Source organism: Vanacampus margaritifer, chromosome 3, assembly GCF_051991255.1.
Source record: "Vanacampus margaritifer isolate UIUO_Vmar chromosome 3, RoL_Vmar_1.0, whole genome shotgun sequence".
NCBI lineage: Eukaryota > Metazoa > Chordata > Actinopteri > Syngnathiformes > Syngnathidae > Vanacampus > Vanacampus margaritifer.
Genome location: NC_135434.1, coordinates 9,816,471 through 9,842,797, shown reverse-complemented (window position 1 = coordinate 9,842,797; position 26,327 = coordinate 9,816,471). Strand labels below are relative to the sequence as shown.

The following is a 26,327-nucleotide window of genomic DNA, read 5'->3' as shown; positions in this document are numbered from 1 at the left end:
TACAGGCCTGTCAACGTGTCACTATGCCTGGGCTTTCCACTCTGAAGCTGAAGAGGAGCTGCTTCACATGCTGCCTGCCCTCCACCAGGGAGAGCCCACCTGGCCTGAGCTACGCTCTATGGGTGTGGGCTGGTGGCTAAGGAGCACCAACAAACTTCGCAGATGTATTGAGAAGGTGAGAAGGCATCCAGGGACCATTTTTACAATCGAGGGGACCTGATTTTACTCAAGGTTTTCGTTTCGTTTTATGTTGGTCTATGTTTTTATTTAATTTTTTTATACATGTTTGACACCCCTGCCCTAGATATTCTAAAGAGGAGAATAGAATAGGAAACAGCAAGTGAACCAAGACCCTCCCCTTTAAGCAGGCCTGGTCCAAGTTCAGATTATTACAGACATAAACAAAACCACAACCAGAGCAATTGCACCACAGTTTTTTTTAAACCTGTCAAGTGTGACTACAATACTCGCCTTAGGCAAATGCGCAAATGAATGGTTGTCTACTGTGCTACCTGGAACCGTATACATAATCCCCAACAATACACAGAAAACACACACAAAGCTACAACTCATGTGGATATAATTGTCAACTGTAAAAGAATGTGAGCTTGTATTGTTTGTCTCCTTTGTCAGGTTGCTAAGGCCACTTTTCAACGAAGTAATGATCCTCTCGATGTAGGCTTATTTTACTTGGCAATGAAGAAGAAAGCAGTGGTCTGGGGGCTTTACAGGTAGATTTTTTTTGCTTATGAAACCCTTGTGCATCACATTTCCAATGAGTTAATTAATGTTATCCTTCGTTTAAGACCAATGACACAGCACTTACTGTTTTGAATCCGGACTCTAGATCACAGAAGAATGCCAAGATGACAGAATTTTTCCGCAACAACTTCAGTGAAGACCGATGGAGGAAAGCAGCTCTAAAAAATGCCTTTTCTCTGTTGGGGAAGCAGCGGTTTCATCATTCAGCAGCCTTCTTCCTTTTAGCTGGCTCCCTTAAGGATGCAGTAGAGGCAAGTGGATCATAAACTTGAAAAGAAGTGCAGTTGTGAATAATATGACTTCAAGAGCCTTCAGCCACAAGTTAAACCTTAGTAACAAAAGTATCTAATACATCAGCAGCATTTCACACGATGCAGTCAAGAATTTTTGAATGTCATGGTCCTCAGAAGCTCTGTTTTGTAAATAGAAGGAACACTATTTCATTTCGACTTGACATGATAAGGATGGCTGTGTGGAATATTAAGAAAGTAAAATTTGTGTATTAGTGTTACTGCATGTCGCTTATTAACACTCAAGACACAAAAGTCTTTGGTTAACCTTTATTTATGAAGGTTACTTCTGTATACAAAGTCCCTGAAGCGATGAGTCATAACATTTAATCTGCATGAGTAACCAGGACTTCTCTTAGCACTTTATTTAAATGAGGTTCATCCACGCAAAGAGCTATCATTGATTTTGTTTAGTCTCTTTGGCTGAGAGGTAGACTCATTGAAATGCACCTCACACCTACGTAGTAAGGACAAGTACAAACACAGCATTTCATCTTACCCTTTGAGTGAGCATTGCATTTTTTGTTTCACTTGTATTTGCAACAGAAACTCTCCCACAGTTTTTTTTTTTTGTACGTACAATAGTGTGAGTTTTTGCTTTTATTTCCTCTCTCAGGTGTGTTTAGAGAAACTGCAGGACCTTCAGCTGGCTCTTGTGATATCCAGATTATACGAGTCAGAGTTTGAGACAGCATCCACCTACAAAAAGATCCTCCAGAGACATGTGCTGGGACATGATAAACAGGTGCAGTGCTCAATGTCACACGCTTCAAGGACTCTTGTTTTTCAATGGAAGATAAAGAATCATTTGATGAGTGCAACCAGGTGTTGTTTTGATCCTCCAGTGCACTTTTGACAAGTGCACTGCAGAGATGCAAACAAAAAAGTCTGTATCTGTGACGACCGTGTAACAACATCTGCTATCTTTACTTCTTGAATGAAGAGTTACTTTGCACATTACAGATACCGATGCACCAGGATCCATTCTTGCGGAGCATGGCCTACTGGGTTCTGGAGGACTACAGCAAAGCTTTGGACACTCTGCTGGAGCAGAGTGCCACTAAAGCAAAGTCAGGGTCCAGTGATACCGGTATGTCTGCACGTGTTCCTTCGGCTAATTGGCTTTACGAATGCATTTGCTCAATAGCTGTAATGGAGTAATGACTGACTAATGTGGGTGACATCAAATGAGCAAACAAGTAAATTTAATTCATGGGAACTCTTATCTTTTGTAATATGTGGAATTGTCTGATGTATGTTAGAGGAGACGCATGATTTCTTGCTACTTCAAAATGTGTGGACCAAACCGTTCTAATGTATTTTAACTGTGGCATAATGTGCGATTATTACAAATATTTTAGTCAATGAACTTTTGAAGGATATCTTAACGTGAACCAGACCGTCTACATCCCAGGTCGGGATCCCTGTGCTACACCCTTCATAAATTATCAAAACGCATTTTAACGTCGGTGGTGTGACAAAAAGCTCAAAGACCTCATTAATAATGTGATGTCCTTGTGGGTTTTACAGCATAATTTGTCTTTTTCTGCTTTTGTGAAGAGTATGAACTGTGTATCACCCCAATCCCTTTCATGTTTAAAAGTTTTTGACACTGACAGAATAGTCAAGTTCATGTGTCACGTGTGTTTGGCAGGTTCCGCATCCTCAAATAACGCGGAGGTTTTCAACTTCTACACCTTCCTTTGTACCCACCCGCTCCTCCTCCGTCGCCATTTTGGCTCCTCCGACAAAGCCAAAGTCGGCCTGACCGCCGAGGGCCGCAGGGCTGACTCCATTAGCCTGGAGGAGAGAAGACTCTTTTTCACTGCCGCTTATGCTCACCTGCAAGCCGGGTGCCCAATGTTGGCGCTGGAAGTCCTCTCCAAGATGCCCAAAGTCCGCAAAAGTTCCAAACTCAACCAGGAATCCCCGGAGCTCAGCGGTGGGAGTAAGAACGGCCCAACGTCAGACCAAGACTGGTCTGAGCCTGCGCTCAACGGCTACGAGTCCGGCGGTGGCAGTTTATCAAACAGCCGGTCGGATTCAGTGTTGAGTTTTGACTGGAGCCAGCCATCACTCACACAACCAGATGAGCCACTGGAGCTGAAGTGGGATAGTGACAGAGATGACGAAGATGATGATGATGATGATGAGGAGGAGGAAGAAAGTAAAAGTGGTAAAAGTGGTAGGACTATACACAACAGCAATGTGTTCAATGACATGCAAGACCGCATGTTGCCTACTATGGAGGCAGTGATGAGCGAGGAGAGTGAGGACAGCGGCGACTTCATCGACCCTTCTGATGATGTCTTGGCTAAACAGTTTAAGTTTAGTGCCTGCTTGAAGATTTTGACCAATGAGCTGAGGACACTTTCAACAGGGTATGAACTGGACGGGGGGAAACTACGTTACCTGCTCTACCAGTGGCTGGAAAGAGAGGTAATCGTATATCCGACATCAGAATGCATCGTAGTCTACTAACCACTAACCAAGTTCATTTCTCACCGTTCAAAATGCCACATGTTGGAATCACTGTAAAACCTGCATGTAAACTTTTCTGCAAACCTGCCTCTATTCACGCTGAAAAGAGAATTGTTGAACCAACACATAATAACACACAATTGAATTAAGTAAATCCAAGTTAATATATTAAGTTTCATTAATTGAGTTAATTAAACGTAAAGGTGCATTGTACTGTTTAAAAAGGTAATGATAAATCTTTTTCTACATCATGCATGCGCCACCAATGCTCAGATGAGTACAAAGAGCCCTGACTGTTTAACTTTGACTGCACCTATCAGCTTTTATCTTCTCTTTATAAAGTGTGTGGACCCTGCACACTCCAGTTTCTTTGGGGAGGGAAGGGCCGGTGTTTTTCTTTCCTCATTTGAAGTCATGTCTTCGTTTGTCATTGTTGCTGTCGCTTTAAGATCGTGCACGTACTCGCACGCGCACCATGAACGAGCCTGACAACAGATGCTGCAGTTATGCTTTGGGCCAGAGGTGGCAGTCACGAGTAAAAAAGTGACAAACTGCACAAAGATCCTTTAATATATTAATTTTGGATTAACTTAATTCAATTGTGTGTTACCAATTAAAGTAATTCAATTAGTTTGGTCAACAATTCTCTTTTTAGAATGTACATTAATCTGATCGCCTTTACAGGTGGTGACCCTCCAGCACTGTTGCAGTTACAAGCCATGTCTTCCAGAGGTGTCGACCCTAGAAGATGCACATATCGCTGGGATGGTGGAAGATGAAATGGTGGGTGCTGGATGTCTTGATGCTTCTTATGGCTCGCTTAAATGTTCATCCTGAGTTAAATTGTCGCCACAGTGCAACACAAATCATACTCGACAAAGTAAACATACTGCATGAAAGTGTTCTTTTCACACGCAAAAAAATTTGAGTCAATTCAATGACACCGGTAGCTATAATTTATTATGCACAAACACAGTTGTAGAGTTTGCTTACAGTTTTGTTTGCAATGCTTCATTTTTTTTATTTTAATTTGATATTTAAGTGTTTATGCCACAGATGATCTCAACACTTAAGTTCATTTATGCTTACAACATGAGTGTGTCAATATCATTTATTTCAACGTTACCTAAATGTGTTCTGTTCCCAGGCCGCAAGCCCTTGCAGTGACAGCCAAAAGAGCAGGAGACAATGGCTGAAGAGCAACCAGCCCTTACTGAGGATGTTTCTGAGCTACTGCAGCTTGTACGGCTCCCACGGAGGTGGATTGGCTTCCGTTCGCATGGAGCTCATTTTACTGCTTCAAGAATCTCACCAGGTCATTATAATACAGCAGTCCATGCATTTTTCATTCATTTTTGCAAATTCTGCTTGAGTTTATTCTATTTAGGGACATGGGAGATCTGGCCCATATCCCAGGTGGCTATATGGGTCTGACGTATCGATCAAAGTCAAGCACCATCTATTCCCTGACACATTTGACTTTCACGTTCCCTCACTTTCGTGACGACCGGTTAAGGACAAAGGAGAGACAACTTATTGCATCTACACGGGCACACAGACCTACTTATTAGAAACACCATAACTCTTTCAGTCCGTTTTTTTTACTGACACAACTTGATTTTTTGCATTGAAGGCATTTTATCCCAGCGGTGGTCTTGTAGTTGTTTTGTCCTTTTGTTGTTGAGGAAACAGCAGTGTTTTGTGACAATGCAGTGTGGAGATTCTGTTAAAGAATTCTGTAACAAATTATTGAGATTCATCATGCGAGAGGGAACATAATAGCTTGTGCTATTCTTTCCCACATACAGGAGGAGAAATACATCCTGTAAGGACTTCAAGTAAACACAGTCAGTTTATTGTTTTTTTTTGTTTTTTTTTCAAAATGTCATTCACACATACAGGAGGAGAAATACATCCTGTCTTTTTCTTTACAAGCCACTCTAAATTGTTGGCTCGGCCCGTCTTGTCTTGTTGATTGATGGTTGCTGTGGTAAAGGCTCATGTTTCACATTTTAATACACCTGACAATTCTGTCTGTATATTCAGAACAAGAACAATTACTTTGTTTATATCAGTAGTTAATGCTGTGTAATATTCTAACAGGGCAACTGCAACTCGTCAGCTGTGGCGATTTGCTCCCAGCACACCTCAATCCCACTCATGATGGCTTGTACAGCCAATGTGAAAACTGTGGTGGCTAATCCCATTGTCTACCTGACCAACCTGACACATGACATCCTCCAGACCATCAATGCACTCAACTCCCCTCCACATCCAGATGTCGTTAGCAACGAGGTCGGGATTTTTTTTCCCCCCACTTGATGTATTGTATTTAATACAATGACTTGTAATTTAGCATATAACAGACTTGATTTTCCCGTTTTATCTTTTCAGATATATGTCATGCACACTTTGGCTGCCTCCTTGTCTGCCTGTATATATCAGTGTCTATGTGACGGACACTATAGGTAGGCTCAAGCAGTTACGGTGGAAAAGACTATTGTTGCTCATGTGGACAAAATTTTTATGATAGGAAATAATTAAATTACAAATAATGGGTACCAAGGTTGACCTGGCCATTGTAAAACTGTTAATAACTGCACAGAGAACTTTAAGTAACTTAAAAAATAAATAAAATAAAAAAATTCTTTCAATTAATTTTAGAGGTTCAACTGTAAATACCGTACTTCTTATTGCCTGAATTAGGGATGCACTGATGTTCCAATACTGTAAGACTACACTTGTGCTCAAACTCGAACGAATGTGCCATTACTAATTATCAATAATTAAAATAATTTAATTAATTAATTAAATACCAATAAATAATTGCAAAACGTAATGGTATTTATCAAGTGCTGCTTCCCGGGATCGACGAGTACTAAAAATAAGCACTTTTATTAATGCTCGGTCTGACAAGAAGTGGTATTAACATTTTGGGAACCTGCTGGTTCTTGAACAAGTTCAAGTACAGTAGAGGACATGCGGGCACCGTTGCCAGGACAACACGGTCACAAAACAGAATGCTGTCAACATGCTCTAAGCGCACAACACTTTTTAAAACATTCACACCATTTCTCACTCTCGTTGACTCACGCTCAAGAGAACACAGACAGACACAGCAGATTCAGCCAAACTCTGAAGTGTGAGGCACACACCACTTTAAAAAAAATAATAATAATAATAATAAAAAAAAACATTTTACCATTACAGAGACCACGTTAAATTAGAAATAGACCAGGTACCAATAGCATGTCATAGATGGTGTGTGTGTATTAAGTCTATGGCAGAATGAGGGACATGTAAAAAAAAAAAAAACATGTACTCAATTAATTACAAAATTTAGCATGTAGTGCGCGATGCAGAGCTGCCTTTAAAATAATAATGAGCCTCCCCCTCTTATCTTCCAAAATCTCTCCAGGCTCCCAGAGCTTCCAGCATTAAGAGTACCAGCCTGGTCAAGCATAAGTAAAATTTCATCTGTTAGACATCAAGAAACATGACAGGAACTCACAAACAAATATGATAAAAGCCTAAATGTCAATCGTTCCAAAGAAACATAGCGTTCTAAGTTTAGTTTTTCACTGTGCTGTGATCAAAATGATTGGAAAACGTTACATAAGAAATAACAATGTTCCTCCCATTTGTCACAAATCTAATTAAAATTTAAAGCCAAGACTGACAAAATACCAGCTTCAAAAGCGCTTTACATTTTTTACGTCCTTTTTAAGCCTCGAAAGTCACACTACTGTATTCATAAAACCAGGAGAGATCATCTTGTTTGTTGTCTAATGTGACTGCTTGTGTGCATCACCCCATGCCTGATTTAGTATGCATGGTTACCAGTGGTCATGCCCCTTATTTCTTTTCATTCTGCCCCAATAAATCTTACACCAAATGCGACCAGAGTAGTAAAATGAACATTTTTACAGAAAAACAATTGAACAAGCCAGTGGGTCTGGTGTCATTAGGGGGGTTACGTCATAGTCAAATATGGTGGAAATTTAAGGGTTATATCAGTTACTCTTCCCTTGAAATGTGCCGGGTCAACCAGTCAAGCTTACATAGAGATTGAGCCTATGCTTGTCAAGGTTCATCATCCTTAGACACCAAATAGAAATGTCTTAAAATAGGTTTAAGTAAAAATCGAAACTTTTCAACAGATTAATCCATTATTAAAATAATTGTTAGTTACAGTACAGCCCTAATTACCATGCTGCATATTAATATTACACAATAGGCTTTGGAACCAGCCAGTTTTATGTCTCACAAACTTGCTTCATCACATAATTAGTCGGTCCTTCTTCCGCAGTCACATGAACAACTTCACCGGAATGGTGTATCAGAGCGTTTTGCTCTCTCAAAAGCAGCAAGCAAGAGCCACCAGCATGGATGGGTCTGTTCAGCCAAATACTTCTCCTGCGCAGTGGCCAGGTAATAACCAAGATAAACATATACCCTGTTTTTCATCCACATGTAGGACCAAATCCAAATAGATAAAACGCCCAAACTTTCATTTTCTTAAAGTCTCACTTTCCGAACTTTGCCTTTGCCTCTCGCATTGGTCTCTCGCTGTGCCACTCTCCAGGTATCGCCTCACTGATCCGTCTGTTGAGCTCAGCAGGTGACGAAAGTCAGCCGGGCCTAGCCGTGCTGCTGTGTGAGATCCTGACAGCTGTTTACCTCAGCCTCTTTGTTCACGGCATGGCCACTCACTCTAGCAACGAGCTCTTTCGCATCATGGCCCACCCTCTCAGCAGCAAGCTCTGGGTGACGGTGTTCGGAGGAGGCGCTCGAACCCCCGTCGTTGAGAAGGCCAACAGTCCAGCAAAAACTCCCCCGCCAGGTAAGTGAGAACGATTGAGTTTGTGCCGACGTGGAACATAATGGGCCAAATTAAATCAGCTGTGCTGAATTAGTTCTTGTCTTTAGAATGTTGTAAGATGTTATCAGCCTTAGAAAGAGACTTGTTTAGTCCACGTACTCCCACTGAAACTTGATTAGGGATTTTACTTTCATTGTTGTCTGTTATACTCCTGTTCATTGATTTTAATCAAGATAGAACCCTCTTAATCCTAAAACTAATATGCTGAAATGCCTAAAGCAATGAACACATCTGCACAATCAATTTAAGAGATAATGATATTCAATTTTGTTAGCATTATTTAGAGACATGAGAAATATTGAGGACTAAAACTGCCAAAATGAAAAATAAATAAATGACTAAATAATTAAATAAATGAATAAAAGTGAAAACAAAATGGATATAAAAATATAATTAAAAATTGAATTAAAAAAAAATTATATAAATGGAAATAAAAACAACCAAAACATATATATCCATAAATAAAAGTAAAAATAACTAACGAGATTAAACAAATAAGAATAAATATAAAAAATAAATGTCGAAATAAATATATGAATAGAATTAAATATCAATCAATATATAAAAATCCTCTGCTCTCACATTTATTTATTTCATGCTGCAGATGCTCTATCAGGACGAAATGTTATTCAAATGAGGGGACGGTCCTAAGTGTGTCTTGGGTTGGGCTCCGCTGTTGCAAATTGCCTTTAAATGGTCGAGTGAGCGGGTCGGCGAACAAGGAATTCTCGCCGCCTTGCATTGGAGAACTCCAGCAAAGGACGACTATCTTGTTGTCTGTCACCACGACTTGTCGAGCAACTCAAGTCGCAAGTTGTGGTGACAGTGGACAAGATAGTCGTCTATTGCTGGAGCTCTCCACGCAAGCCGGCAAGACTTCCTTGTTCGCCAACCCGCTCACTCTAGGCAGTTTGCAACAGCGAAGCCCAACCCAAGACATATATATATAAAAAGATATATAGATATAGATATATAGATATATATATATATATAGATATATAGTTTTGGTCCTCCATAGAGAAACACATCTTAGTATGATCTCTTAGGTAACCAGTATTAAACGAATACTCAGTGTAAATCACAACCGAGTATTAGTTTCCTAAAAAAAAAAAAATGTTTTCATACATTGGATCTTTTTTCAGTTTTGCTGCTGTACCTAAAGAGTGTCCATTGATTGTATTCATTATCATAATTTGTTGCATGGCTGTGATAACAACTAAATAAATTAAAAACAACATGGATACCTTAATAATGTTTTTGTTGAATCCACAGCTTCACCAGGCACAGACGCCTCCGATAAAAAGTCCAGACGCTTCCGGCTTCTCTCGTCACGCAGTGGCTCGAAGGAAGAATCCAGCATAGAGAAGGAGCCCCCCTCCAGCCCCAAGCCCGAACCTGTTGTGGACCAGGAAGCCACTTCCATTTTCAAAGAATGTTTTGTCCCACCAGAGCTCAGCATTTGGGATTACTTTATCGCCAAGGTATCCCTGAAGACTATCATTCAAAAATCTCAAGTGCATTTTTCCTGCAAAGCTCATATGATTGATTTTTGTGCTCTATTGTTCCACTAGCCATCCCTGCCACCGTCAGAAAACCGAGTTCAATATGACTCAGAAGAGAGCCAGGGCAGTGAAAATGAAGAGGAGGAGGATGAATATGATGATATATTTGACCCCAACTCACCACAAAAAGAGCACACTAACTACAATTCTTACAGGTGGCTATCACTGTGATTTTTTTCTGTGTCTATTGACTTCAAATGCAGGCTTGTCTATAAATGTTATGGCCCTAGTTTTTATGAGGGCAATGTTCCGGACTGCTGTCTATATTGTTGTAATGGTCTTTTCCTTCTCCAGTTGGTGTTTAATGCGCTTGGCAATGGTCCAGCTGGTGCTAGTCAACCTCAAGTCTTTCTACCCCATGGCAGGATATGATCTATTGGGTCAGTACTAGATGTGGCACAAACAGTACACGCATCCAACAAGCTGCTGTTTAGCTGTATCGTCATCCTCTGTCTTGTTTTTTGTTTTTTTTTGTTTTTTTAAATCCCACTTGGCACAGACCTGCCTGGGGCCTCCCCGCTGTGTCACAGTGTGCTGAAGACGCTGCAGCGCTGGGAACAAGTGCTGCAGAAAAGGCTGGAAATCTTTGGAGGCCCTCCTTCTAAGTACATCTCCACACACTTCCAGGAGGAAGCCATCACGCCAGGCCCCGCCATTCTCAGACACAAGGCACTGTTTGAACCATCCAACACTCCGTTCAGGTATTACCATGATTCTATTAGAGATGGGCATTCCAATCGTAAGACTTTTGTAGATTATGTGGAATTTATTCTACAGTATTTTTTTATATCATGTCAAATCAGACAAAATTATTGTGTATTACACTGCCATCAAAGCAGACGCTCCTTTTCCCATCCCATTTGATGGACATTTTGTTCAATTCCTATCTTTTGTTTTTAGCGTCATGATATTACTCCCCTTGAAGAAACAATATGTTTGATAGATGTGTTGTGCCTCAAGCATCAGCTTGAATATTTATTACAAGTTGGCAACAGCGGCACAAAACGGCAATAATTAATTTTTTTCAAGCTTTTGATTTTGCTTCAGTGAGCTCATGCGGCTGACACGGTGTGTTTTTATTGTTGTTTCCAGGACGAGTCACCATTCAGCACTCCCTGTTAAGCGCCTTTGGCACTTCCTGGTAAAGCAGGATGAAGTGCAGGAGACATTCATCAAAAACATCTTCACCAAGAAGCATGACACTGGCGAGGTACACCATCTTTACACCGCACTTGACCATGCATGAACGTAGCACACCTACTACTACATTATAATGCCACCAAATAACACTGCTTTGCTAATGCAGAAAGTAATTCAATTTTATCTTTCGCTGCAACTGAGCCATTATTTCCAATTAACTCCTTTGCTTTGTTTTTTTTAGTTATGCATGATAAAATGTATTGTTACTGCCTCCAGCTGCATGATGATGCATTCATTTCATTCAAGTAATTGCTGCCTGTTTAATTAACATCACAATAATTCACTTTCTCTGTGTGTTTGTATGCATGGTACACCACTTGCTGTATGTCGTGCGTGTGTCCTTTGTGTTGTGCTACCTCCCAAATCATTAAAGTTGGTTGAGGACCAGACTGATATGAAATGTTCAGGGATGGACGAGACAGGAAACCATCAGGTACTGCTGCCATATACAGTAGATGAATTGTTAATATGTATGTGTATGTATTAGGGATGGGAATAAAGTATGTGGTGTGTCTGTGGACAAATTCTATCATAAAAACAACAAATTTTGTTATCAGCATGACTGCAAGGATGACCTCGATAATTCTTGAACTAACCTTACCACCAGCAAAAGTGTCTATTGAGAATTTTTAAGATTTAGTTATACATATTTTATTTCACTACTGTATTATCGCATGTCTACAGTTAGTCAGAAAATAAGAAATAATTTAGATTATTCAGTACCCTACAAAATGCAGCTTTTTTGACATGCAAAATAAAGAGGGCGTTTTGAGTTGGGGCATTTTAAGTTGTCAACCTTGTTCTGTAAAATGTACCAAAATGTGGCCCGTAAACCGAGGTACTGTCCCACCCCTAATATGTATGCAATTTATTTATATCAATTTGTGTGCGGCTTGCTGTGTTGAATGCGAATATTGCGGTCATTTTCATGTTTCAAGCTTAATGTTGTTTTCTTTTTGAGTTATATTTTTAGTCTTTTACTCAAAGATGAAATTCCATTTTCTGTCATTTTAATTGACAGCACAGTGATTCAATGATTAGAACATTTGCCTCACAGTCCTGAGGTCGGGTGGAAATGATGGCCTTCCTACAAGGAGTTTGCATGCTCTTGCCGTGCTTGCATAGGTTTTACTCCGGATCATCATCCTCCCGTATTCGGAAAAACACCAATGTTATAATTGAAGACTCTAAAGCATCCATATCGTCACTGCTATGTGAAAAACACTTTTGTCTATTTTTTTTTCCATTTTTTTATTTTTAGGTTTTTGTGACGTCTGCATTCATAAATAATAAAAATAAAAATTGGGGGGGGACATAAGTGTTTTTCACATGGCAACGACGATATGTTGTGTGGGTGAACAGTTATTTGGCTATAAGTGCTCTGAGATTGGCTAGCGACTAATCCAAGGTGTAGCCCACGTTTCGCGCAAAGTCAGACAAGATCATCTCCAGCTACTCCTATACCGACACGTCTTACAGAAGAATTGATGGGTTTAGAAAAAGTTGCTCTAAAAGCTGAAATGAACCAGCAGACTGGTGTCCTGCACTCCCTTTACGCAGTTAAACGATATAAACCATATTACAATGCGGTAGTGTGGGTGGCTGGTTAATAAAGTATTATTGGCATGAGCATTACATGGCCTATTTTTGCATTTTGCAGTGGAATAGCAATGATTGCATGTCATCTAGTTGTGATGACAGAACTAGAGCGCATGCATTTTCACGCAAAAACTAGCGCCGCTGTTTTTCTACTCGTGAAGTATAAACTTACATTTTGCTTTTAACACGAGCACATGCATTTTCACGCAAAAACTAGCGCCAGTGTTTTTCTACTCGTGAAGTATAAACCTACATTTTGCTTTTAACACCACCTTTTAGCTCCTGTCCTTAGTACAGTGCTAATTGTCTGTATTTGAAAGGACTGACGCATGAAGCTGAATAGATTCTCATTCTTGGACCTAACAATGTCGCAGTCGATCTGCATCCCCACAGAGATTATGCACGCTGCGTAAATGGCAAACCACCATATTTAGATTTCTGCGAGTCAAATTGTACTTTATCGCATCTGACAGAGGCACCCCCACTTCCTCTTGAATAAATGCTGTAAAGACTGTGATTTAATATCCTGCTCCGAGGATGCGTCTAATTTTGAATAATTGCGGAATCACAATATAACAGTCACCTCCGCGGTTGCGCTTGTACTTATTGCTCATAGGCCACTGCGCTCCTGCTGTCTTGTGGCACTAACCCGGTTATGTTGCTCGCTGGAGGTTAGCAGTGCGGCGCGATGAAGCCCCACACGTCCTCTCCTAACCCCTCAAGGCACGACAAACACACATAAATACACTGACAGCATGTACAGTGTTGGACACAAAGAAGCAGGCGGGGCCTGGTTCGTGCTTTGGCTGCTGGCACGTCAGCTTTGATCTTAGAAAGCGGAGGGGAAAAAATTGGTGACAATTTATTTATCTTGTCAGGTCAATGGCTCTGTAGTTAGAAACAGAATACTTTGTGAAGTTATGGCGGCTATTTGCCTTGAAGGAATTTTTATAAAGTTGTGATGATTGGATGTGTGTGTGTGTGTGCGCAGACTGGGTCAGATCTGGGCTCCCCTGGGGGAAAGGCTCGCATCATTCACAAGGAGTCAGACATCATCACGGCCTTTGCCATCAACAAGGTACACCTCCCGTATACACATCACTAAAAATAGCTACTCTGTCATAAAAAGCGATGGTGGCATCTTAGAAATATGCATATGGATCATTTTGTGACCAAAAGCTACCAATAACAGGACTTCTCTACTTTTATCCACTCACTCCCACTATTGTGTATCTTCCAGGCGAATCGTAATTGCTTAGTCATGGCCTCCACACATGACATTCAGGAGTTGGATGTGTCATCCATTTTGGCCACACAGATCTTGACGTGGATCGATGACGAGGAGGTTGAAGCTAAAGGGTAAGAGAGGGCTTGCCTCCCTCTCGTTAGATGGAGGCTGGATTGGTGCCATCTGGACACAATGCCATGTTTCTCTGTACAGTACTGTATTTGTTCAAATGGTGTCTGGATGCGTTGTTCGATTGAATAAATTATAGGAAGTGCTAGGAGGGAGCAGTAATTACCTTTACTATGGCAGCTAAGATGATTTACTGAAGGTTTCTTCATGCAAAAATGGGCATAAACAGAAGCGAATATACTAAAAAAATAATCTGCAAAATGTACACGTCGTTAATTTGGCATCTTCTGGGAGGACTGTATGCAAATAGAGGATTTTAGCACATGGCACTAATTAACCCCGAGACAAATTGTGATGGCTGATATTGCATCTGTAAATACCTCATCTGAAAGGCAGGTGAAAATCAGCACACATAGCGGTGCCGGCGTAGTGCAAGCAATGTAAAAAAAAAAACAAAAAAACTTGAAAACAGACGGAACCAAAAAATGTTGCGACATATCTAGTTGACATTGTAAATTTGGAGCTTCTAAATGATCTATAAGGCTGACTTTAAACCACTCACAAGAAGGAGTCATGCCAAATTTGCTGACAAAAATTTAAACTCTGCGTTTCCATGTATCTTCACGGGTCATTCATTGCACTGTGACAATAGGCTCGCCTCTCAAGTATGCTCTCCCAAGTTTGAAACGCATTTAACTTTATCTTCCACTAACACTTCCAATTCCATCCCTTCAAACATTTTGCATTTTGCACTTGTGTTGCTCTCCCAAATGTTCCGTGGTGAAAAAAATCAGAGCTACCTAAAGCTCAAAACCTGTATGTCAAGAGCACATGCGTTAGTGAGTGAACACTCAATTTAGTGCCCACAATTTGGGATCTTGGATGATTTATTAAGTTTTTTTTCAACTCATTCACTCAGTCATTTTCACTGAAGCAAGCCCCTTTTTTTAAAAAAATATGTATTTCTATCTCTTTCTGTTTTGCAGCAATTAGAAGGGAAAAAAAGAAAGATTAGTCTCTTCTTTCATCAGGGAAAAAAATATTTCTATCAGTTCCTGTTTTGCAGCAATTAGCATTAGAATATAGCTAAGTTTAATCATTATTCAAAAATCAGTTTAAAACACTGGGGAAAAGAGCCTTTTTGCAACACAGCCCTGGTTGATCTCTTATACTCTGCTGCCACCTGCTGGTCGTTTTTGTAATAACTATCATTGCCTTAAGAGTTCTCTTCGGTTCAGAGGCTGCATCAAAGCCTTCTGTATGCTTTAGCATAAAAAACATTTTAAGAAAACGTATAGATATGTTTTGGGGACTATGGTAATATTTACTGTATGCTTTAGCATAAAAAAACATTTTAAGAAAACGTATAGATATGTTTTGGGGACTATGGTAATATTTAAAATAGAACGTTTTTTTACGTCTTTGGGAGCAAATGAGTTAATCATCTTCAGTAACAGCCAAGACAAATGGGCCGCTGTATGGGCAAATATGTTCTGCTTCTTAATAAGATGTTCTAGTCAGACATGGCCAATTCCCTTTAGTTTGTTTTGCAGTAGGAGTTATGCAAAGCTCAAACCGTACAATACTTTGAATCTAAATGTTATATTGTCTCGGCAGAGTGGGCACAGATGACTTCCTCGTGATCCATGCACATGATGACTTTGTCACGTTGCACGGCAGCACGCCGTACACTCGGAGCAGCCCCGGCACGCCCATCAACATGCCGTGGCTAGGCGGCCATCAGACAGGCCGGGGAGCTTCTGTGGTCAGTTCCACTGATTTCCATACCGCATTCAAAATTCACAGCCATTTCACTAGGCCATCACATTCAGTTATCTGAACGTGTTTGCTAAATTGTCAAATAAGCCTCAGATGTTTGATCTTTGAATTCCCACGCACTGCGCGGAGAGGACTGCTGTGGGTTTAGATTGCCGTCAGCGGCTGAAAGATTGATTTGGTTTCACTCTTTGAGATGAATGTTTGTGAGTCACCTTCATTCACATTCACATTCACCAGAGAACCCTCTGCTCTTAATAACCATCCACACAGCCAGTAAGAACCACAGCTAACTGTTAAAGCCATCAGAATATGTTATTAGTGATATGTTTGCTGTCTTAAGAGAGTAAACAGTGACATCACACAAATCAGTAGATCTCAGCCTACTGGTATTTATCAAGAAATAAATTCATAGACTGGGCATATTTTATTTTTATTTTTTTTTAACTCTTTGACTGCCAGACGTTTTCAGAAAAGGGATGCCGTGGGTGCCAGCCGATTTAAGCATTTTGACTGATCTTTCAAGGTCCACAGAAAATGATGTGTTTGGACTATGGAAACACACATACTACCAAATTAAAGATTGGACTCTCATCTTTCATCAGAAAAAAAAGTTTGTTTCTACCTTATTCCGTTTTTCAGTAATCAACAATAGAAAATGGTTAGTTTCACCTCTGTTTTGAAACAAACGTATTTTAACGTCTTTGGCACTCCTCCATAGGATTTTACTAAACGTTATTTAACGTTTTTGGCAGTCAAAGAGTTAATACTTTGTTGACATTGCTATTAAAGGTGGTGCTGCTTTTGTGTTGGATCTCATTAGTGTGTGTGTACAGTAGGTGTACCTAATGCTGTGGTATCAATTGGAACACATCCAACATTTGCATGACAAAACTTTCGCTCACACAAATGGCAATATGATGCGTTCAGCGCGAAAAAAGATCATCAATGCAGCTAGCAGTACTTCTAAAAAAGGCACCACAACGAAGTTCTGCATTTGTATTGGCTCACGCATTTCATCTCATCCTCCTCCTCATTTTCACCTTCTTCCTTCAGATGATCAAGAGAAATATCAACAATGTGAGAAGAATGACCTCACATCCCACGTTGCCATACTGTAAGTATAAATCCGTCTGTCCAATGAGTTGAGCTTATTAATTGACAATCTGTTCTCCTTGTTACATTACATCACACCAAATATTTCACATAAGCCCCTTTTTAAGATCTTTAGTGTTGTTTGATTGAAACTAATCACATTCTACTTATTCAGTATTTTTTTTTTTATTGAATTATTTCCTCTCAACTAATGTGCTATTGTAATATTTAAAAAAAACATTTAAGATGGTGCAAAACTCTGGTACATCTCTTTTGCTATTTATGAAATAAAATATCTTCTCAGCGTCAATGTTAAAACACACAGACAACAAATAACCTATTGAATTCATAATAAAACTTCACGATTGATCCCACAGACACAGCAAAACAAGACACTATTTTTCCTAGCCATTTACTACAAGACAGACTTTATTGGGCTCTATCACAACTGCCCGGTAGGCCCCTGAAAAAAAATTGCCAAAAGCCAAACACGCACCTTAGACTGTTTGTTTGAAAGGCAAACTAGGGGCTAGCTGTGCAGTACTCCTAACAAAGCTGAACGGAAGTCAGACAGACACTAAGAAATTGCAGCAAAAAAAGACAACATTAAGGATTATTAACGCTGGCCCTTTTGCATGGCAATTTTTTTTAATGATCATACTTTGCCACTATTCTCTGTCCATATTCGATGTTGTACACATAAAAAAATTGCTATTTGGCATCACACATCTGTCTCCCTGTTTCCAAATGCAAAAAAAATGCCACATTTCTTCTGGCCCTAATTAGAGGAACAACGCTTGCAAAAGTTTTCAGACATGTTCAGCCCTCAAAAAGTTGATTCATTTGTGCTAAGAGTATTAAGAAACCATTCCAAGAGGAGCTAATTAGTCACATTTTTTTAAAGTCTGCATGTTACTATTGTACTATAGATAGAGCTGCTGGAGCCTCACAAATTATTTATAATTCCAGTCTTGTCCGTTTTTGGCTGTTCCTGCAGACTTGACAGGGGCTCAAGATGGCAGCGTGAGGATGTTCGAGTGGGGTCACTCGCAGCAGATCATCTGCTTCAGAAGTCCAGGCAACTCCAGAGTGACCAGGATTCGATTCAACCATCAAGGCAATAAGGTCACTAAATCAACCTTTCGCTCCCTTTGAACCTGGCCGCTTTCAAAAACCATTCAAAATTCTTTGCTCTAACGTGAGCCAGTCCCACTGAGAGACTTCTTCACACGTCCTTTCTCAACTTTGCCTCGCTGGCACGAAGCACAGCCGGGAGTTGGCTTCAGTGCACATTGTTCTTCAGCTGAGTGCACCCGCCTCCCGCCAAACATGTCCTCAGATGGTGCCTCAACGCCGTCTCCGTCTCCTCTGTCGGCTCAGCCCGAAAAGAGCAAGAGACGCTTAAAGAATTTGCAAACATTTCTAGCGGTTATGTAGGCGCTGCGGTTTGGTGCGCGGTGTACGTTACCTGAAGGTGGTGGCGCCATCTCAACAGGTGTCCGCGTTGCAGCTGACACTGAGCCTGCTGTGGGTGGGGGGGGGGAATGGAATAAACTGTCTGACTTCGTTTTTGTTTTTGTGCAGTTTGGGATCGTGGATGCCGATGGCGGTTTGAGTCTCTGGCAGACCAACACGAGCGGGGCCGCTCCCAAACCCTATCTGGTACGCCGAAACACTTTTGTCACAGTGCTTGTCTATTTCCCCTTTTATATTCACCGACACCATCCCTCCTCCTCCTCTTCTTCCTTTGGCTCGCATTTTTCTTCTTCTTCTTTTTTTTTACTATTGTTTACTATTCCGCTGCCTCTCGATTACTGTCAGTGCTCGTAAGAATCTTCTTGTGTGTTTGTGTGTGTGCCAGACTCTGCAGTGCCACAACAAGACGGCTCATGATTTTGTCTTTGTGGGCTCCTCCTCCCTTATTGCCACTGCGGGTCTTTCCACAGACAACCGGTAAGACAATCTGCAAAATTCTGTGAACAGTGGAACGGTTAAGGTCTCTTCAGGGATGATAGTTGGGGTTATTTTTTTCTTTTTCTTTTTTCTTTTTTCTTTTTTACAAGATACTTGACTCATTGAGCCATTTGCAATAGCAAAAAGATAATATTTGGTCTATAATTAATGTGATAACAGGTAACGACCAATCATGGCTCAGTTTGCGGTCCAAATCCAGAAAACAGGTGAGCTGTGATTGGTCGTTACCTATTTCGTCAGTCAACAGCAAGTGCAAAAAATATGTGTTTAAAGGTATTAATTGTACATGAAAAATAATGAAGTTATCAAATTAATTCTGGACAAAATAGTAACTTTTTACTGGTGAAAATTGCTCAATGAGTCAAATATCCCTTTAACTCATTCACTCACAGCCATTTTTGCTCTGACTGTTTTAATGGATTTTGATTGATTTTTCCACAGAATATTGTGTTCTATTGCTATATAAACATGGAACCTACCAAAAGAAAAATTTGAGTCACTTCTTTCATCAGAAAAAATGAATATTTGTATCGGTTTTCCTTTTGCAGCAATTAGCATTAAGCTAAGTTTCATCATTATTCACCAACCTGTTGAAAACACTGGGGAAAAAAGAGCTTGTTGCAACATTGCCCTCAACGATCTCTTATACTCTGCAGTCACCTGCTGGCCATTTTTTGTAATAACTACCATTGCTTTAAGTGACCTCTTCTAGTCAGAAGCTGCATCAAAGACTTCAAATATGCTCTAGCAGGAAAAAAACATAAATAAGTTTTTGGGCGTGAATGACAAAGTTTTTGTTTTAAATCTGTTAATAAACCATCTATCTCAATGGCCTTAAACGCTTCACTGCACAGTATATTGAACTGCTTACCACAGGAATAAAAAAAATCATTATTTCTCTCCACAGGAATGTGTGTCTATGGGACACATTGGTGACTCCAATTAACAGCCTTGTACACGGTGAGTTGCATGCAGAACACTCATGACAAAATGTTTAAATGGAGTCAACATCACAACGCATTCCGCTATCCCAACTGTTCTTTAGCTTTCTGCTGCCACGAGTCCGGCGCCACCGTGCTGCTAATGGTACCCAGGCAGCAGTTGCTGATCACGGGCGGGAGGAAGGGCTGGATCAGCATCTTGGAGCTCCCTCACCGACACCAGCGGCAGAGCTTCCAGGCCCACGACTCGCCCATCAAAGCGCTGGCGGTCGACCCGACCGAGGACTGCTTCATCAGCGGGTCCGCCGAAGGCAGCCTTAAGGTACATTGAGGAGGCTTGGTGTGTAGCTTCTCTTTCTGTCTAATATGTAAGTGAAAATTGTCAATAGTAGGCGGATGTTTGTTACCCTTAAGGATGGGATTCCAAATAGCAGACGATACCAGTACGAGTGTTCACTCTTGAGTACTCACTGGTGGCAAGTTTTATACTACTAGTACTGTCACACACACACACACAAATCAACTAACACAATGACAGAAAATTATCATTAGACCGAGGATCTCACGGTATTAAAACTGCCACAATATTGTCGTCGTCATGTCACAATATTAAAAGCAGCACATCTGTTAAAAAAAAAAGTCAGGTTGATTTCCATTTGCGCAGTTTTAGCACCCTCCGGTGGCTAGTTTTTGAGTGCAGTTTAATTTTCACAAGGTATGTTTTGGCCCTTCTATGTTTAAAATCCACGTTAATGGTCAGATAAAGAGGTATATAATATGCTTGCGAAACCAAGTCAATATGTGGAGGATCTCAATGTGTGCGTGCATTAGCAAGTAAGTGCCTCAATATTAAGTGTTATTAGAGATTGTAGGTTGTTTATATGTATTGCTGTTATGTACAAAAGCACAATATTGTTTTTTTTGTTTTTTTTAGTATGAGCTAATTTTTTTACAATATTGCCAACCTCCCCACTAGGGGTGGGAATCTTTGAATGTCTCACGATTCGATTCAATTCCAATTTTTCGGTGTGCGATTCGATTCAGAATCGATATTTGATTAAGGGCGAATTTTGGTTCAAAATGATTTGATTAACAATGATTTTTGCTTCAATTTATAGATGTTCAAGGAATCGTAATGATCTACTCCAGTCTGACTTGCTAATGCTAACTAGTGCGCTACTCTCGGCACTTTTATCACTCAAAAGAACGGCTCCACGCTGCAAAAAAAACAAGTTTTATTGGAATAACTTGATCGTGACTTTTTCCTTCTACTCTCTAATGTGGCTACAACTTAAAAGTGTATCATACCACGTGGAACCACACGGCCCCTAAGTGGCCAAATCGGGTACAACATGAACAGCGCTCCCAATAAAGGCACACACAAACAAAGGGAAGACAATCTAAAATAATTTAAATAAAATCGATTTTGGGACATTTAAAATAGATTCTGAATCGTACTAAATGAAAATTGTGATGAATTCAACTAACGTGAAAGTAGCATTTTAAATAAAAATTTATTTCAAAAGGAGAAGGAAGAGGTCAAATAAAATTGTTTGCAGATGTGTCAAAATTACACCAACTTCTAGCGAGGTGAAATACTTTTTTTTCCTTTTTTTTTTTAGTTAATCGAGGCTGGTATCAACATACCTTGAGATAAGGCTGGTTTTGGCCTGATACTTGCCCATAACTATTAAGCAGCAGTGTGAGTGCCACATTCACTCATCAGTAAGCACAGGATACCTTTGTTTCAGTTGTTTTTGTGTCAGAGATGACAAAATATATATTGAGTTCTTTAAAAAAGAAAGAAAGAATAGCAAACACAAGCATTTTGGATTGTTTTTGTCACACAAGATAAAGGCACAAGTCCCGCAGGGCATCTGTTATGTCTGGACCCATCGGCCATCAGAGCAAGTGCGAGCAGGTGCCGGGAATGAGACGAAGCAGCTGCATTCTCCACAACTTGACTGACGACTAACCAAAGTGCGAGCATGGCAAGCCAGTCTTCAGATTGAGCCTCACCTCGTCCGTCATCGCATCTGCTTTAGATTCAAACCGCTCTATTCCCCCATCATGTGAAGTCTTTAATTGCATGCCGGCTGATTGAAAAGCAGCGTGGAGTTTGGAGTGTTTGATGACCGCGTATGGAACGAGCAGATTACGTGACATTAATTAAGTCATATATACAGGCTGTGCGCCTGTGAAGGAGCTCGTCAAATAAGATGACTCCCATGCTGGCTTTTCAAACGGAGCAGCTTGCTATGCAGGCGAACAATGTGCTACCAACTTGCTACATTATTGATGCTAATTAGTGGCCTTAACGACCTAAAGACGACGTTTCTACAAAGTGCCTGCACATTCGTCTCAGGATGCAAAACTTTAATTGTACAAAATCTAAACTATAGCATGATACAGTATAAAAAGCTTACCGAGTAAGGTGCATTAAAACGAGGGCCTGACAGACCAATCGGCGAGCCGATATTAGCTCTTTTAAACTCTTTATTTTACACATTACAACATAAGATAATGACAGTTAAACATTGCCCTCACAAACGTAAACATAGGTATAAAAAATAATAATAAATCGGCCAATTTTTCATGTTTTTCTCTTTGTTGTAATGTGAAACATAATAAATGACAAAGTGCAAAACAGCCAAATGTTCTTTCTACCTGCTGTTTATTTATCGGCATTAAGGGACCAAAAAACAAGTTATTTTATTATATATTTTGAATTAATCTACCTATTATTGTCATTTCATTCTGCTGAATATCAAAATGATCATTTGATATATTATTTATTATTATTATTTTACTGTTGGATTGTTCGAAATTGTTCAAGGTAACATTTTGTTTGTGTTAGACTATAGGTGGTTTTTTTTTGTTGTTGTTAGCAATAATTTTACATACTGGCTAGTTGATCTTGAAGAATCTTTTGTGTGGAATAATTATAATCGTGGAGTTTGATGTAGCTCACGTTGAATATTCTGACTAATTAAAGAGAACTTTTCCAACACATGGAATTTGATGAAGCTAAAGTTGAATGTTAAAGGACTTTTTGATGGTTAGCAGGTGATTATTAAGAATTTTGATCATGTGAAACTGGATTAAATTTGATTGATCACGTGAATCGATGGCATAAATGTTGGACTACAGTTGATCGTTGACATTTTTTAATCATTAAGAGAACTTCATTGTGTGGTTTTTGATCGTTAACCTTTTTGGATCGATTGGAATCTTGCACACACACCAAAAAAAAAAAAAAAATACTTTTTTTTTGAATGTCTCGGCAGGTGTGGAACCTGTCCACGCAGAGTGTTCTCTACTGCTTCCCCAACGAACACGCTCGGCAGTCGCTCTTCCGCAACCTGGGCACGGGCGTCATGCAGGTGGAGGTGGGGCCGACCAATCACGTCTTCTCCTGCGGCGCCGACGGCACCATGAAGATGAGGGTCCTGCCCAACCGATTCAGCACCACCAACAACAACAACAACAGCAATGCCCAACAGCATCACCACGGCAACCTCAAGAGCGATGTCAAGTTTATTTTGTAGATGAGGACTGCGACTCACAAAATGGCTGCAGGGTTTTTTTTTTGTTTTTTTTTTTTAGGTCCACTTGAGATCTGTCTGCACAGGCAGAAGGTAAGAAAATCTCCTCGAGGTTATGGACGATAAGTAAGCATTGAAGCACACTGGATCTAGTCGTACATTCCCGATGGAAAGTTTGGCTTTTCAAAGCACATTTAGAAGCTGACTTGTGTCATTTCTTGCAGTTTTAATGTCGGGCACAAGGTGAGATCTGCGGGCCGCCTGAGAAAGACTAGAGTAGCTACAGGCAGGTTAGAGGTAAGCAAGTTGCGGCTCCAACTTTTCGGGTTTTTCCCGCTCAAGCTGATGGCATGCGACAGGCGTCGTCATAAAAATGTCAATTTGCACTTAACGGAGATGATGAATTCCACTACTGGCAAAAAGTTAGGGATGTTCGAACTGAAACTTTGAGCGGTTGGAAATGTGCAGTCAAAAGGGTAGAGGTCAAGTAAAGTTCACTGGTTAAAGGTTCTGGTGCATTTTAGGTTCATCCTGAAACTTTTTGTGAGTCGTGTGAAGTGTCAATAAAGCAGTTATAGAGCATAATGTAAATATGATGCCATGTACAGCACATTAAGATATAGATCTATATTCCTCGCCAATTGTATGAAGTGTCCTTAATCTTTTGACTACTGACTAGCTGTAGTCTATATTCTTCGTATACAGTTGCACAAAATGTAGCTTTAATTTAACCAGTGCCCCTCTTGAAATGGGCGCGCACCCCCTTTTCCTGTTTTTTTTGGGGGGGATGCTGCTGTTCTTCCCAAATAAGCTGAAAAGGAAGTCTTCTTTGGTGAGCAGGTTTTAACTGTTTATTTGTACAGATGTTTTATTCCAATAACAGAACACGTTCTGCTACTAAATGTCATTCATTTTGGATACTTTTGAATTAAAATGGATTATTTTGTTGTTGTTTCTCAACCATTGAAATTCTTTTTGCTTTTGTGCGTCGCGTGTTTTTTGAGGAGCTTGTGCTAAATGCTACGAGCTAATGTGAAGGAGTTGAGATTTTGCACCTTCACGTGTGCTGCTAGAGGAGCAAAACGCGCGCTAGTTTTGATTTTCCAGAAGATGACATTATTAGTGATAGAGCCCCACTGAAAAAAAAAAAAAAAAACTACTCAACAGAAGTTGCAATTTAGAATGACGGCATAACATTAGTACTGTATAAAGGTTTTTATTTTTGCAAGAATAAAGCCGTAATATTACGAGAAAGCAGTTTTGTTTTTGTATTTTTGTTAGTTTTAACCCTAAATATTTGAAGTTACATTTTTAGAAAAATTTACATCTGTATTAGAGCCGTCATTTTAGTTTAAAAATAATTGCAGCAATATATTAAATATATTACATGGGGGGGGGGGGGGGAATCTATTTTATGAATTCTATTTCATCTATATTGCTATATGAAAATAAACTTGTACAGTCCGTTATAAGCAATACACAATTGCAACAAACTTACAATTAGGAATTTTTATTTTTCTCAAACCCGCTTAGTATTATTACCAATACAGTTCTACATATTCATATAATTTGAAAAACTCACTTTATTTCTCAGAATATTACAACTTTATTCTAAAACTGCCCCCCGAAAAATCTGAATCTATTCTCGTATTAGTATTGTTTTCAGGTAAAACAGCATTGGTTTTCACTAACCATTTAAAAATTCTCGTAACAAAAATTTGTCTCTTTTTTTTTTTCCCTCACCAAAAAATATAACAAAGATTCTCATATTCCGATTGTATTCTGTCATTTTCTTTGACGTGAAGCCTTGACACTCCCTCATGCAGACCTTCCACTTTCTTGTAAGAGAAGCCCGGGTACGCCAATTTGTTGGACACTTGTGTATAAATCCGTCTTCATGAAATGTGTTGACTGAATGACGGAAAGTCACATGGATGCTTTTCTTTTCCTTCTTTGGCCTAAACAATCATGGTGCAATTCTTGTTTTCTTCCAAACCTCTCGAGTGTCCGGGGACAAATGTTGTGTACTCCTCGCATCTTGTGGAGTTAATAAATACATTTTATCTGAGGCAAAGTGTTTGCTTCTACACAAGCTAGAGAGTGAAATAAATTCTATCAAAGTTGAGTGCTTTAGTTTTCTTTTTCAAAAGAGTAATCGACTCAAAACAAGTTGGCACATTAAAAACCGACACCAGCTGTTTAAAGATCAACACAAAAGATGAATGAATCTATGGAAGCAGAAAATAGCAATTTAAACTGTTTTCTTAGTAAAATCTTTGGCTCAGATTAATTCATAAGAAGGTCAGTTTTATTTATTCAATTAAAGGGGATATCCGTTTTGGAGTGGTGGATCTTTTATGCAAATGACTCACTGCGCCCCCCCTGTACTGCTGGGTCAATGAAGAGTTGTGTCTTTTGTTACCATGACAACCCGCGCAACGCTCGGCTGTTGTCACAAAGCAAGCAGCTACTTGTTCTCAATCAGCCCAGACTCAAGAAGAAGAAAAAAAAAAAAAGTAAAAGCAACATTTGTATTTTCACTCTTAGAAGCAGCACTTCATCAAGCCACTGAGTTACACCCAATTGGGAAGTTATGACATCATCTGAGATTTGAACCCATAAGCGTAACTTGTCAATTGTGATACAGGTTTACTAACAATTCCACCATGCTGCCAATTAATTCACAATATTACTAATGACTATATTAATGACATCATGACAACAGATTGAGTTTAAAGTTTTTATTTTATTAGAAGAGCAAACAATACTATTAAATGTTCACATTAGCATTGATCAGAAGAGAAAACATCACAATTATAGAAACATTTCTGTACAATTGATTAAATTGCTGTCAGGATCACTT

At 39.8% G+C, this 26,327-nt stretch overlaps 1 protein-coding gene across 3 annotated transcripts in view; it reads left to right on the top strand.

The window, feature by feature from the left end:
* The window catches only part of dmxl1 (Dmx like 1), a 42,805-nt gene extending 17,216 nt beyond the window's left edge, over positions 1-25,589 (top strand). Inside the window, exons 24-52 of one of the 3 annotated variants that reach the window (XR_013293536.1) lie at positions 6-175; positions 634-731; positions 848-1,013; positions 1,669-1,797; positions 2,016-2,142; positions 2,707-3,491; positions 4,218-4,316; positions 4,681-4,848; positions 5,637-5,828; positions 5,928-6,001; positions 7,843-7,964; positions 8,119-8,376; positions 9,688-9,896; positions 9,987-10,132; positions 10,272-10,357; positions 10,477-10,678; positions 11,070-11,187; positions 11,551-11,610; positions 13,768-13,854; positions 14,017-14,135; positions 15,751-15,898; positions 16,966-17,026; positions 18,002-18,129; positions 18,589-18,666; positions 18,866-18,957; positions 19,886-19,938; positions 20,024-20,241; positions 23,207-23,557; positions 23,689-25,589. Coding sequence is in view for 2 of the 3 variants with exons in the window: in XM_077562070.1 (XP_077418196.1) it covers positions 6-175; positions 634-731; positions 848-1,013; positions 1,669-1,797; positions 2,016-2,142; positions 2,707-3,491; positions 4,218-4,316; positions 4,681-4,848; positions 5,637-5,828; positions 5,928-6,001; positions 7,843-7,964; positions 8,119-8,376; positions 9,688-9,896; positions 9,987-10,132; positions 10,272-10,357; positions 10,477-10,678; positions 11,070-11,187; positions 11,551-11,610; positions 13,768-13,854; positions 14,017-14,135; positions 15,751-15,898; positions 16,966-17,026; positions 18,002-18,129; positions 18,589-18,666; positions 18,866-18,957; positions 19,886-19,938; positions 20,024-20,241; positions 23,207-23,467 (4,454 nt within the window). In the remaining variant the exon portion in view is untranslated. Of the gene's footprint in view, positions 1-5; positions 176-633; positions 732-847; positions 1,014-1,668; positions 1,798-2,015; positions 2,143-2,706; positions 3,492-4,217; positions 4,317-4,680; positions 4,849-5,636; positions 5,829-5,927; positions 6,002-7,842; positions 7,965-8,118; positions 8,377-9,687; positions 9,897-9,986; positions 10,133-10,271; positions 10,358-10,476; positions 10,679-11,069; positions 11,188-11,550; positions 11,611-13,767; positions 13,855-14,016; positions 14,136-15,750; positions 15,899-16,965; positions 17,027-18,001; positions 18,130-18,588; positions 18,667-18,865; positions 18,958-19,885; positions 19,939-20,023; positions 20,242-23,206 lie in introns of all 3 variants that reach the window. The other 2 variants (XM_077562070.1, XM_077562071.1) reach the window with 2 other exon arrangements.
* Positions 25,590-26,327: the final 738 nt, after the last annotated feature.